Source organism: Falco biarmicus, chromosome 4, assembly GCF_023638135.1.
Source record: "Falco biarmicus isolate bFalBia1 chromosome 4, bFalBia1.pri, whole genome shotgun sequence".
In the NCBI taxonomy this organism is placed as follows: domain Eukaryota; kingdom Metazoa; phylum Chordata; class Aves; order Falconiformes; family Falconidae; genus Falco; species Falco biarmicus.
Window position 1 is genome coordinate 97,316,086 of NC_079291.1, and position 12,685 is coordinate 97,328,770.

The following is a 12,685-nucleotide window of genomic DNA, read 5'->3' on the forward strand; positions in this document are numbered from 1 at the left end:
TTCCATAGCTCCTTAAGATATGTACTCCTTCAGGCTGAAAATGGAGATGCATTAATACTTAAGGAGTTAATTTGTGCTGTCTACTTAATCGCCTTTTCCTCCTTCCTTAGAATAGAGTGTAGATTAGAAATACCTTATAGAAATGTAGTATCTTCTTAGGGAAGAGTTTTAGAGGAGAAGCTAAGCTTTGTAAAGAGAAAGTTTCTTGGTTTCCAAAAGAACTGCAGCTCATTTTGGGTGAAAAAATATTGGTGATTTGGCCATTAACTTAACACGCCTAACAAGCACATTTATAACTAAACTAACGTTCATTTTTGTTTTTCATATCTTCTGTTTTATGCCTTGATGGGAGGACTGGGTTTTTAATTTATTTTTTTCTATTTTTTTGTTAATGTGTAACAAACGATCTGGTGGGACAGAAGTCGTGTTTGTCTCTTGTTTATAACCTGTGGTGACATGTAACCAGGCACAGGCTCGGCTCAAGTGCCCATCTCTTCAGATGGAAGGGATGGCGGAGCTCTGCAGCCCCTGTTCTCGTTTCTGTTGTATCCCAGAGTCCTAGTTCAAAAGTCCTTGAAACCTGAACTGTTCATTTCTTTTTGTGAGTAGATTGTTCTGTTTGGGGGGGGTGGGGAGGATCAGGTTGATTTCAACTCTGTTTGCAAAAAGAAATTGCTTTTAAAAAGCAGTGCAAGTTCTGCCCTGGCTTCCCCAGACCTTCGCAGCTCAAATTTGGGCCATGATCTAGAGCTATTGCATGACAGTAAAATTAATTTTGAATAGCAATAAATATTTAGAAAATGGAGAATATTTTTTCCTTACGCCTATGAGGCTTGCAAATAAACAAATAGCAAATAGAACAATCCCAGCTATTACCGTTAACTATGGCACATCAAAGTGAGCGCAGGCTGTTGTGGTTAAGCACAATAAATGCACTGAGCATCACGCAGTGGCTCGTCGTGTGCTTACAGTTTAGAAATTCAGAAGGACGTTTCTACAGCCCAGCTCGTTTAAAAATAAAACTGCTTCTTCTTGATGCTTGGAGCGAGTGAAAGGACGCAGGGAGTTGTGACTCTGCTGCTTTGTGCCCACAAATCTTCCGTTGTCTTTAAAAATTTTCAGGCAAGGTCAGCAGGACTCAACTTGAAACCAGTTCCTCAGCTTAAGTGGAGTCAAAAGTGACTGGGGTTTGGCCTGACTTTTTATTTATTTTGCCAGAAGCAAGAATAAAAATAAGATGCTGAAAACAACTTCTTTTTAAACACACAAATGTCACCCTTTGATGTCCTTTCTCCTGAAAAGTGTGTAGTCTCTTGCCTTGCTTTAAAAGTATTGAAATAGAACATTAAATAGAACACTATGCTAAAACAATTAAAGATGAATGACTTGCTTGAATTATTAATCAGACAAAACTACTAACACTCAGATTAAGAAGTGCAACCTTTTGATAAGTATTTGTCTGCTTATTTATATAAGTCAGGAATCCATCGTTCCTTTAGAAAGGAATAACTTCTTCATCCCTTAAGCACAGGATTTGTGAGATGTGCTGCACTGTGTTGGAGTGCTGTGGCACTGAGGGATCCCATCAACACTGGTGCCACTTTGTGCTGCTGGAGTTGGGTACAGGCAGCCTTAGGGATGGTGCCAGCCAAGGCCACAGCTGTCAGTTTGACGATTCGTTGTGTATAGGTTTTAAGTATATTTTGCTATAAGGTTTTTTTGGTTTGTTTGCTTTTGGACTGAGTATTTCTCATGTTGTGGTTTGGTTTTGGTCTCTGTAAAGAGAGACTTCTCATGGTACTGCTGAGTTGATGCACAGAGAGGAGAAGTGAAGGAGATGTGGGGATGGACGCAGGTCTTGCCTCAGTGCTTACTGCCAGGGTGGCAGAGCAATGGGGCACAGACTGCAAGTGGAAAGTAACTGGAGAGCAAAGGGATCCACTAAAGTCCTATTGCCCTGTCACCAAGGGAAATCAGCTACTCTTGGGATGTCCAGAAATGTCAGGATTTTGCTTGGCTGGCAGCCTCCCACTCCCCTATCCAGGCAAGCAGGGCTGCGGCGGCACAGCATCTCATGACGCTGCGTTGCTGGCATGCACTGTCCTCCCCAGGTCTGTCCCCCCGGCCAGGCTGGCGGGGAAGCCTGGCTTCCCTCAAAAACACAACCAGCAGTGGTGCCGGGGTGGGTGCAGAGCCAAAACCCCACAGAGCAGTGAGGGGAGCCGTGGTGCCCGTGCAGAGGCAGGCATCTCTCAGTGCCTGTGACAGGCTGGGGACCCGAGTGCACCCACAGGAGAGGGACTGAGCGTGGTGGCTTCGGCTGCGTCAGCCTCGGCTGGCGCTGGCTGTGGAGCATCTTGTACATAGCGCTCGCCCCAGCAGGCATGGAAAGTGTCCTCAGCTGAGGAAGCGGGTGCAGAAGAGGTCGGTTTTTGACTAGAGCAATACAGCAGATTGTTAAGAAGCAGTGGTATTTTTGAAGGCATTTGTACTGGCCCATATCACGGTCCCCATGCTCACTGTACGTCACTCGCCTTCCCTATTTCTGGATCTCAGCCTGGGAAGCTCTGTGCACACATCCATAACTCTTAGTGAGTGCACTGAAGGATTAGGAGCTGAGCTGCCTGTTGCTTAACCTGGTCTGAGACAGAGTGATTTGTGAGCCGAGCCACTGCTGAGCAATCACTCCCAGCATTTGTGATAAACCACAAAGCTTAAAAAGAAAATACAGTTACGTTCCTCAAATAAATATGGTTGCAAAACGTATGAAAACATCAGTCTTTGTATGCAGCACTGGAGACTGAAGTCATAAATCAGTCACACACTTTTAACTCAGGCATGACTACTACCTGTATTCGTGTGCTGCTGAACTGCCGCTTTATTTATTTCCTTCCTTGAAGTGGCATTTGGTTGTATTTAATGAAGAATTGTTACGCAGCTTTTGAGGTTTCCTTGTGCCCTTTCAAAGGCAGTGTTTAAAGCAGTATCAAAGTTATTGCAAGAGCATCAGAAATCACAAAGATCTGCATTGTGCTGTTATCTTTCTACAAGTCTCTTCCCAACTGCAGAGCAACTTGCTGCCTGAGGCATGAGATACAGTTCTGGTATGCAAAAATTCTTCACGAGGCTGAATAATCATCAGAAAGTCAGGAGATCAGTTCTCTTTTCAGCATGCTGAGATTTGAGAGCTGAATTAGAGTCTCCTTCTGAGTTGAAAAAAAAACCCCCACATTTCTATGAATGTTTCTTTCTTTTGAGGTAACACATCTTATTTTGAAAGAAAAAAATGCCATCACAGAAATCCCTTTCAGTTACATGCAAATTCACCTCACAAATATAATAAAAGGCTGCTTGCCTCATCCTCAGGCTAAGTCCATTATTCTTTATAGTTATCTTCAGAACAGCAGCTCTTTTTATCATTTTCATGATTGGCTCGCAAATGAACACACACATAACACTTGTATTCCAAAGCCTTTGGCAGGGGTTGTGTATTTTTAATTATTAAAGGAAATCATTGAGCCAGTGGCTATGCTTTTAAAAAATATGAAAAGTCAACAATGCTCTTCTCCTAAGGCAAGTGCAATTCTCACTGTTGCTGATGTGTTCATAGCACATCCATCCACCAGAAATCACGGTGCTGAGTGAGAAATATGTAGTTTGAAAACCTTTCAGTCTGTAAAGAGTCACACACAATGAATTGTATGCAATATACATACCAGAGTAGTGCAGATTTTTTAATATACCTGTTACATGCGTTGCAGGCTGAAGCTTATTGCAAGCGCAACACCATAATTTGCCAAGTAATCCAAGTTTTTGCCAGGATCTTATTTGCAGGTATCATCCTTAAAAAGCTTAAAAACCTTTGGCAGAAGTTTGTCTGGAAAAGACTTTGTCAGGTTGTAAGGAAGGAGGAAGCTGCCCCTGCCTGTGGTTTCAGTGATGGAAGCGTTTAAACCTTAGCCATTTGACACATGAGCAAAATACAAGAGCATTTCTGATGCTAAATGCTGTAGCGAGGGATTAGGAAAAGGACAGGGAAGAAAGAAAAGCCGAAGTGAAACAAAACCTGCCACACACACTGCAACTGATCGCTGGAAAATGCCGTAAAACCCATCCAGCCTTATGCAACTCCCTGGCTCTGAGCAGGAGCCAAGACACCCTGTGAAAGGGTCCTCATGTATCATCTCCAAGACCCGGACCTGGAGAAACAGGTAAACTCCCTTGCCTTACAGGGCATTGCAGTCACTCCCCCATTTCTAATTTACAGAGGAAATTAATCGCTGTCCTTAGCTAGACCTTAATCTTTTATATTTTCTTGCAATAAAGAGGCAACAAAGAAACATGTGGGTTGGGGCTCACGAGGTGCTCGGTACCCCCAGGAAGGCAGAGGACTTTCCCTCTCCTCTCGTTCACCTTCAGGTGGTTTTGCAGCCATCGTGCAAGAGCCTTGGATTTAGGTCTAAAAAATTTGAACGCTCAAAAGAGCTGAATATTTGTGCAGATTGGGCCAGATCAGAATTACATCAAGAGTTTGCTGCTTAACCTGCTGTAATCCCTTGTGGAAGCTTGTTTTCGAGAGGCGGTGGTGGCAGGGAGATGCCAGGAGCAGGGGCACAGTGCTGGGGGGGAGCTCTCACAGGCCTCCCGAGAGAAGTGAAAGCCACCCCAGGGTACGTGCTGACAACTGCACAGCAGGAGCCTCCTCCAAGCTGTTCTATACACGCTGCACTAGAGATCTGTGAAGTCCCGGTGCTGCTGCATCTCTTGCCTTTTCCTCCTCTTCCTTCTCTGTTAATGTCTTTTCCCTAGGACAGAAAACACTTGCACAAGTCAGGCCAGTTCAACACTGTGGGGTCCGGACATCCGTGAAGACTGAGATGTGTTTTTCAATGGGTAGCTGTTGAGGAGGCAGGGGATGGACTCACGTTTGAGGGTGCTTGAGGGTCACAGCACTGAGAGATGGCAGTGGGATGCAGTTCTGAGATGCGATGTTATCCTGGCTTTGATGCTCTCAGGAGGAGCTGTCTTTCTTTGACGCTCCCAGCTTTGAAGCCTGACGGACTCCCCTGGGTGGCGAGGGATTCCCACCACGCAGTTGCCAGGTGTGGGTGGGAGGAGGTGTGTGGTCCCCTCTCCCCATGGTCCCTTCCCATCTGGGGATGGCGGCACAAGCTGCTCTCCATAGCGATGGGCAGTAAAATAGTCTTCCTATATCTACACGTTGAACTCCGGAGCCATCAGTGAGCAGCCAAATTCTTGCTTATGTTTTAAATTAGAGTGGAAGTCATGAGGCCAATGCCCAAAAAGCAGTTATTTTTGTTCACTTGAGGCTGAGAGGTTTGCTTCTGGGGACAAAGCCACCTTTGGTAAACGTTGAACAAGGATCAGCATGACTCCAGAGACGAATGAATAGATTTGCATTTCTTGTTATGAGAAAATAACAACCAAAAAAAGCTAGGAACCAGTAGCTTAAAACTGAGAGTCTGAATTAAATCATTACACAGCTTAAAAGACTAAAAATGTGTGTGTGTGTGTGTGTGTGTGCATTGTATGGTGTTTATATACGTATGTATTTCTATCTCTATGTATGGAGAGGGGAACCAACCTCATACTCTTAACTCAAATATTCTTTATTATACTTTGATAAGTGTTATAATTCTGTGAGAATTAAAAGCAATCAGAAATCTACTTTGCACAAGCCAACCGATTTTTTTTTTCCCCCACTGGAAAATGCAAGCAAAATGGCAAGGACTTTTGGCAATAGAATGTCCAGATAAATATGCCAGATTCCTAGCAAATGGCATGATTAAAAATAGTCACAATGCTGCTAAAAACTGTTATTAAATGGAATAGAAACTATTGTGTTAATATATTCACAGTATATAATTTATTCTCTGAGTGTATGTAAAAGGAAAGGCTATTTTCTTTGAATTTTTCCTATGCTGATATTGTAAACTATATGACAGATGGGTCAAGTCCTGATTGCAGTATTCTAACATTTGGAATAGCAAGTAACATATTTGATAGAGCTGGCAAGTTTTTATATATGATTCAACCCAGAATATAAAAGCCACTAGAATTCCAAGTTGAAAATAATTAAATGAGCTGGAAACGATCAGGAACCACACATTTTTAAGTGACAGATTTTTTTACATGTTTAAATTGCACAAGAATATTTTATAGCTCCCTTTAACCAACAGTGACGTTTAATTCTAAAATGTGTAATTGATATTTGCAAAGCAATTAATTGCTGTGGCTCGTTATTCTATTGCTAAATGTACCTAAGCATCAGGGTGCTGACTTGAAGTCATCTTTTTTAGTTCACCTTTTCTGAATTCCAGAGTTTTAACTGAATTAACCTTTCTCGGTTTCCTCCTGCGGCTGCATGAAGTGCAGTTTCATACTTGCATTGAATTTTTAGCTTTCTGATTGCACGGTACTGTAGGATGTTGAACCTGCTGACTTCTAGAATATGTGTTGTCAAATGGTGTCATTACTGTGTAATACTTTGAGTACTGATAAGCAAAAACCCAGCAGCTTATTCCATTTGTATTTGATCATTTCTGCTTATGTTCCTTTCGAAGTTTCCATCTTTTTGTCACTGTTGATGAAGTCATTTGTCTCTTTACTTTTGGCGTCTCTCTCCATCATGCACAAGCAGCCCGTCCGTCCAAGCCTAAGCCACCGGCTGGGCCACCATCATCTCCTCAAACGCAGACTAACATGATAAATCACATGCTCAAAGGCATGGCCAAACAGCCGCCAAGTACTGTAATAGTCTTCCTTCCTTTTATTCAGTGGTTTTCTAGTCTAGCAGTTGCTTGTGTAGCAGTAGAAAGCTAATTCTCACGTGCAGCTTTATACAAAATACCTAGCGCGATGTGGTAGGTTTTAGAGATTTAGAGGTAGCATTTATTTCAAAATGTCCACATTTTTTTGTCTAGCAATGTCTGACATATGCAACATTTTCAAATATCAACGTCAGCACAAAATAACATTGTTGTTGCATAACATTTTGCATGAAAACTATAAATATGTATGAGCTTTACATGATGTTGGATGAAATGTTTGATAAGTATATCGTATACGTTTCATGTAACTGTCAGTGCTCCAGCTATCTTAGCAGAATATTCTGATGTATAGTAACTTAACCAGGGAAATATTTAAAATAAGAAGAAAAAAAATTAAGATTGACATCTGCTGGCTGCCAAAGTTGTATAAGCATCAATATTTTCTTTAAAGACAGCATCTCTGAGCAGTTGTTCTTATTAACACTTTTGTCTTTTAGTTGTATTTGAGAGCAGATCAGTGTTGCAAATGAGAATGGGCCTGATGCTGCTCTGATCAATGCAGAAGCTTCCCCTTGGCTTCAGAGGTGCAGAAACAACCAGAGCTTACTAAGGGACATGACTTTGGGCTCCTTTTGCAAAAGGAAGAGGTTTCTGCTTCTGGTATCTGGTGAGGTGCTGGACTGAATAGGAGAAAGAGTGAGGAGTTAACCAGCAGTTCTCCAGTTTCAGTGTTTGCCCAGTAGATTATATTAAGGGGAACCTGGATTATTTTTTTTTCTTTGTTTCTGGTGATACAGGAAACAAAAGGAAAACTGGAGAAGCAACCCCCAAGGCCTTGATATTTGGCATAAATCAGCAAAAATGGAGAGTTCATTTGCACGGTGCTTTACCATGTTGCATCTCTCAGCCAAGCTGAGTGCCTGCGATGCCACACTTCAGCTGACTGGTTTGCTGAGCTCCTCTGAAAACCAGCCTGTGGTACCTCTCGCTCAGACACCCAAATACGATCATTTGGGAAAATATGGCTTTTGTGGGAAATTTGTTACCTTTAAGCAGCTATTTGGGGAAAACTAGGAACAGGCAAGATTTTGAGGGGGAAAATTAAGTCCTCAAAACTGGCCAAGCCCTGAGCGAGGCTGGGGTTTCTCCGCTGGTGACCCAGCAGAGCAGTGCCACCTGCATGCAAGCACAAATTTCTGTCCCATAGGGAAAGAAGACCTAAACACTGGCAAAAACTAGTGCGAGCAGAAGGCTGGAGTGAGATGCCCAGCCAGCACCTTGCAGGACCCAGGCTGCTGCCTTAGCTGGGCTCCTTTGGAAATCCCAGGGTGGCTGCTAGTAACGGCGCCTCAACGCATGCACTGCTAGCGTTCTGCTGTGCTGGGGACATGCAGTTTGTTGTATGCTGCTCATCACAGACTGCTTTAGCTGTTTGGGTTTTGGGGCTATTTATGAATTATCCAGCTTTGATATCGTGGAGAGGCCAAAACAGACGCTGGTGCAGAGGTCTGCACCAAAGCGTGATGCTGTTCTTCGCCCTAGCTGCGCTGGAGAGCCACGGTTGGCACCCGGCTCTGAACCAGAGGGACACTTCTCTAGTTAACGTGGTGATGTGCTGCAGCGTAGGTGGATCCCCAGGGAGCAGATGATCTGCTCTGCTTCTCCCCAGGGCAACCATGGCAGGGAGATTTTGCACACCTCAGGGCAGTCAGCCACCGTGTCAGGTCACAGAAACCTCAGTTGCACTCAGCCAGCTTTGCAGAAGCTGTTGTTCAATAAAAATGTGATTATTTTCTTTTTCTCTATAGTACTTCTAGTGAAATACTCTAAATGTTCCAGATTGTTAGCACCTCAGATGTTTGTTATTAACAATATAAAATACCTAGAAGAATGTAATTTAATTATTTTTAAAAGTCTTCAGAAGACTCTGCACAATAGCTCAACGTAGCTAAACACGAAGCTCCAGGATTTAAACTCTTTGGTTTGTTTGCAGGGTTTTTGCTGTAAAGTTGCATCTCTTTTCCCATATAAATCTTACCTATGAACACCTAGTGGGATTTACCACTTTCCACTCCCTCCAGCATGCGTAAATCCTTGACCCTTGTGGAGTTAAATCCTGGAGCGAGGCAGACCTGCAATTTTTGCTTTCAGTTGCAGGTGACCTTCAAATTGTTAGAGTCTGACAATTTATTAAAAGTGCAGACAGATTTGTTTGAATTGATCTGCTTAAAAGAATTTTTAAATCATATAGACATGATGTCGATAATAGCATCATTTACATTGAAGGATACATAACGTTCATATGTTAGTGGCCAGATGCTGTCTTTAGGGAATGCGATGTTCTTATTTGAGCTAATAAAGTGTCACCATAAAGCAAAACAACTCTGACGGCATTGTGAAATTTGGAGCTGGAGCACTGTATTTTTATAGTATAATAACGAGTGTGGCTTTCTGGTTTGCTCAGTACTAATTATATAAGCATTTAACATATGCATGAAAAGATCTTTAAAGCTGTAGAATATTATGGGATTTTATTTTTTTAAAAAAAAACTCTAGAATAACTTACTGTACATCTAGCTTTTCATTCTGCCTCCCTTTTAACTCAAGTTCTTGTACTACAGAAAATGTAGGCCGGTTAGTCACACCAGCTAAAAAATTAGAAGATACAATACGTCTGGCAGAGTTGGTAATCGAAGTCCTACAGCAAAACGAAGAACACCATGCGGAGGTGAGCAGCGGCACCCTGCGAGGTCGTGTCCCCCAGGTCTCCAGCAGGCTCCGGGGGCTTGCTGGGACCTCTGTGTATTTGTGTGATGTCTTCCCAACTGGTGCTGGGTTATCTTCTTTAAAAGCCGAATGTATTCTTAGCTAGTGGTGCTGGAGTGTGCCGAAGGCAAAGTGCAGGTCGGGAAGATTGCTTTTGCAGAGGGGAGGGGGGCTGAAGGGGGAATTAGGTTCTGCTCTCCTCTACGTCAGTCCGCAGCCTTTCGTACTGTGCCAGCAGGAGACAAATCTGCCCAAATATACTCACCACCGACTACACACAAGAGCAAACCTGTCCATTTTTCAGAATGGTCCTATTTCGGAACAATGTCAGGAGTTTGTGCCTCCAGACAGCATTAGCGGGGTCCCTGCAGCAGCTTACCACTCCTGCTGGCCAGAGCCGGAGCGAGGAAAACCATCACGAACCAAAGCAATTCTTGTTGTGTTCCTTTCTGAGCGTTCAGGTTGTTTCCAGGGGTTTCCCTGGCCCCCTGCGGTACATGATTAACTCATCTGTCCTCCTGTTGGCCTCTTCTGCCTGGGCTTATTGGGAGTACCTCAATTAGTAGTCACGGAGGTTAGGATGGATAATTCTCTGTTACTCATTATTGGGGTTTATCTGAGGCCTAATACAACTACTCTTAACTTTTCAAAGCACTTTAATGGAAAGATTCATGTTTTAAAACCACTGAAACCATGTCATAGTCAAATAAAGACCAGAAAATCATGAGACTTGATCCTGGAAACACTTGACCCCCCAGGCAGCTGACGTTGCTGGCTCTAGTCCCGCTCTCAGCACGTCGGGACATTTCTGCCCAAGCAAGTGACGTTACGTACCCGTGTAAGTACTGGCAGGATTGAGCCCTGAGTTCTCTATAAATCTGGTGTTCTTGAATATGTATTGAAAAGTTAATAGTTTTAAAATTCAGCGTGAACAGTTATTGTTTATGACTGTAGGTAATGTGACACTCATTCACTATTTTCTCTTTTCCTTCCCATTGAGATAAATACATATATATATATATATATACACTCAATATATTTTGCATTAAGAGCATTTGATAAATAATGTCGCAGTCACCTACAAATCATTCCAGTGTATATTAAATTTGCAGTATAATTTAACTTATTGATAATACACAACAATCCACAACACCCAACTAATGCCTGATTGCATATTTAAATTTCCTCCCTGTTTTTCTACTGTTCATTCAATCTTGGATGATCCTGGCAGGGGAAAGAGGTATGTGACTAAACCGAGTGAAATGAGTCACTCCTGTCATATTTCGTGCATGCCCTCTCAGTGCCATGTTTCCTACTGGGATTTTACCCGGGTTGCCCTCGCTTCCGTAACTTTGACCAAGGAATGTAACAGCAACTTCAAGTCGGCTGCTTGCGGAGCTGGTAGCCTGACAGAGGAGGGTAAATGTGGCATAGCAGTCCGGTCCATGCATGTAGCAATGGGTATATTTTACGAGCGCTGCAGTTACATCCCAACACAACCCTACCTGCCTGGACTCTCTCCTCAGCCTGTTGTTACCTCTGTTGTTTTGCATTCACCCGACCTCTAGTACACTGTGGTGGAGATGGACTAAGTACTACACGAGTGCCTAGAACGGTAGTGGTCTTCCTCTGGTTTTGTCTGTATGTGCCTTGTACTGGATATACAGTATTTATATGTAGAGAGAGAATATACGGGGTGAGGAGTGAAAGAAGCTTCATTTTTACCAAAGTGAGGGGGTGCTCGAGGGCACTGCACTAACCTGTCCGAGGATAACGAGTGTTTTATTCCACTCATCACCAACACAGGCTGGAAGTACATCCAGCCAGGAAGGAGCTGTTTATTTAAATGCAGGTTACTTTGGAATAGTAGACTTCTGACCGAAGCAGTTACAGGGCTGGTCGCACTCAGCCAGCCACGCCACCGACATCCTCACCAGGAGGAAGACTCAGAACTGTTCTCCAGCTTTTGTGTCACGAGATTTTGATTAGAGACAGAAGGTTAATGCCAACACGGATAGGAGACGTCCCAGTCCCTTGTTCTGAACGATGGCCTGGAAGGGTGAAATTCATCCCTCTGCAGAAGCCCAGCACACTGTTGGTGCATCACTGAATCCCTGTCCTGAGGGGGGCTGTGGCATTTCAGCAGCGGACCGGCAGTCAGCCAGCTCTCTGCACACTGTGACTTGCACCCAGCGGAAGAGAGAGAGGAGAGGCTGGGTGGTTTATCGCTGATTTTTTATTACGCGTTGTAGCCACATTATGCTCTTGCTGTGCAATGAGAATTGCTGAGGTATTGCACTTCTTGTTTTTCAAATTCTTCCAGGTGAATTTTTTTGACACGTTGTCCATTCACCTGGAGAAGGTTTGACCTGCAAGGTGTGACTCTTCTGTCTGCTTTGGATGTTCAGCAGAAAATTAAATTGCACCACTTACTGAAGCAATGCCTTAATACCAACAGTGTTTGCAATTAAAACATGCCCCGTTTCCCCCCACATGGACATCCAGGCAGACTCCCTAATGAGAACCCAGAAAATAATGCTCGGAGCATGGAAAATGTTCAAAAATCATGACCACAGAAGTGCTATGTCTAGTCAGTTGGGTTTGTCTTACCCGTACGAAGGAAGCAAACCAGCGCAGGCAGAAATGCAGCAGGACCCTCATGCCTACGTCTGTAATCTGTGAGAGCGGGAGGTCTCTGTCATTGTGTCATCTCTCCCATCAGCTGTCTCCTAGCTCCCTTCCCTTCCTCTGGATGACTGATGACACATGCCAGAGATGATGGCATTCACCTATTTTTAAACTGGTGTTTTCTCTCTCTATGTATACGTATGTGTATACGTATATATGTATTTTAACTCCTTGAGGTCATACATATATACATGTGTATCCATGTGTAAAATATACAACAATAGTTGTGTTTGGCTAGAAAGCACACTTTTTTTCCCCTTTACGTTGTGTTTTAAGCAAAGCAGGTAAGTAGATGGTAAATAAATGAAATGTTACCATCTTGAAGGAGTTTTTCAAAGTATGGTGTTACTGCTCCCACCAGGGCAGTCCTGCTCACCAGGACTAGGGAGGTGGAGGCTGAGGGTCCTGGCTAAAGTTAGAGGCTTACAGAGCTGAAGTTT

General features: G+C 43.4%; 1 protein-coding gene across 16 annotated transcripts in view; it reads left to right on the forward strand.

The window, feature by feature from the left end:
• CADPS (calcium dependent secretion activator) overlaps window positions 1–12,685 on the forward strand; it is a 220,843-nt gene that overhangs the window by 153,828 nt on the left and 54,330 nt on the right. For 11 of the 16 annotated variants that reach the window (XM_056335294.1, XM_056335301.1, XM_056335297.1 and 8 more), the window contains one exon: window positions 9,413–9,519. In XM_056335294.1, coding sequence (XP_056191269.1) covers window positions 9,413–9,519 — 107 coding nt within the window. Of the gene's footprint in view, window positions 1–6,661; window positions 6,767–9,412; window positions 9,520–12,685 lie in introns of all 16 variants that reach the window. The other 5 variants (XM_056335290.1, XM_056335291.1, XM_056335285.1 and 2 more) reach the window with 1 other exon arrangement.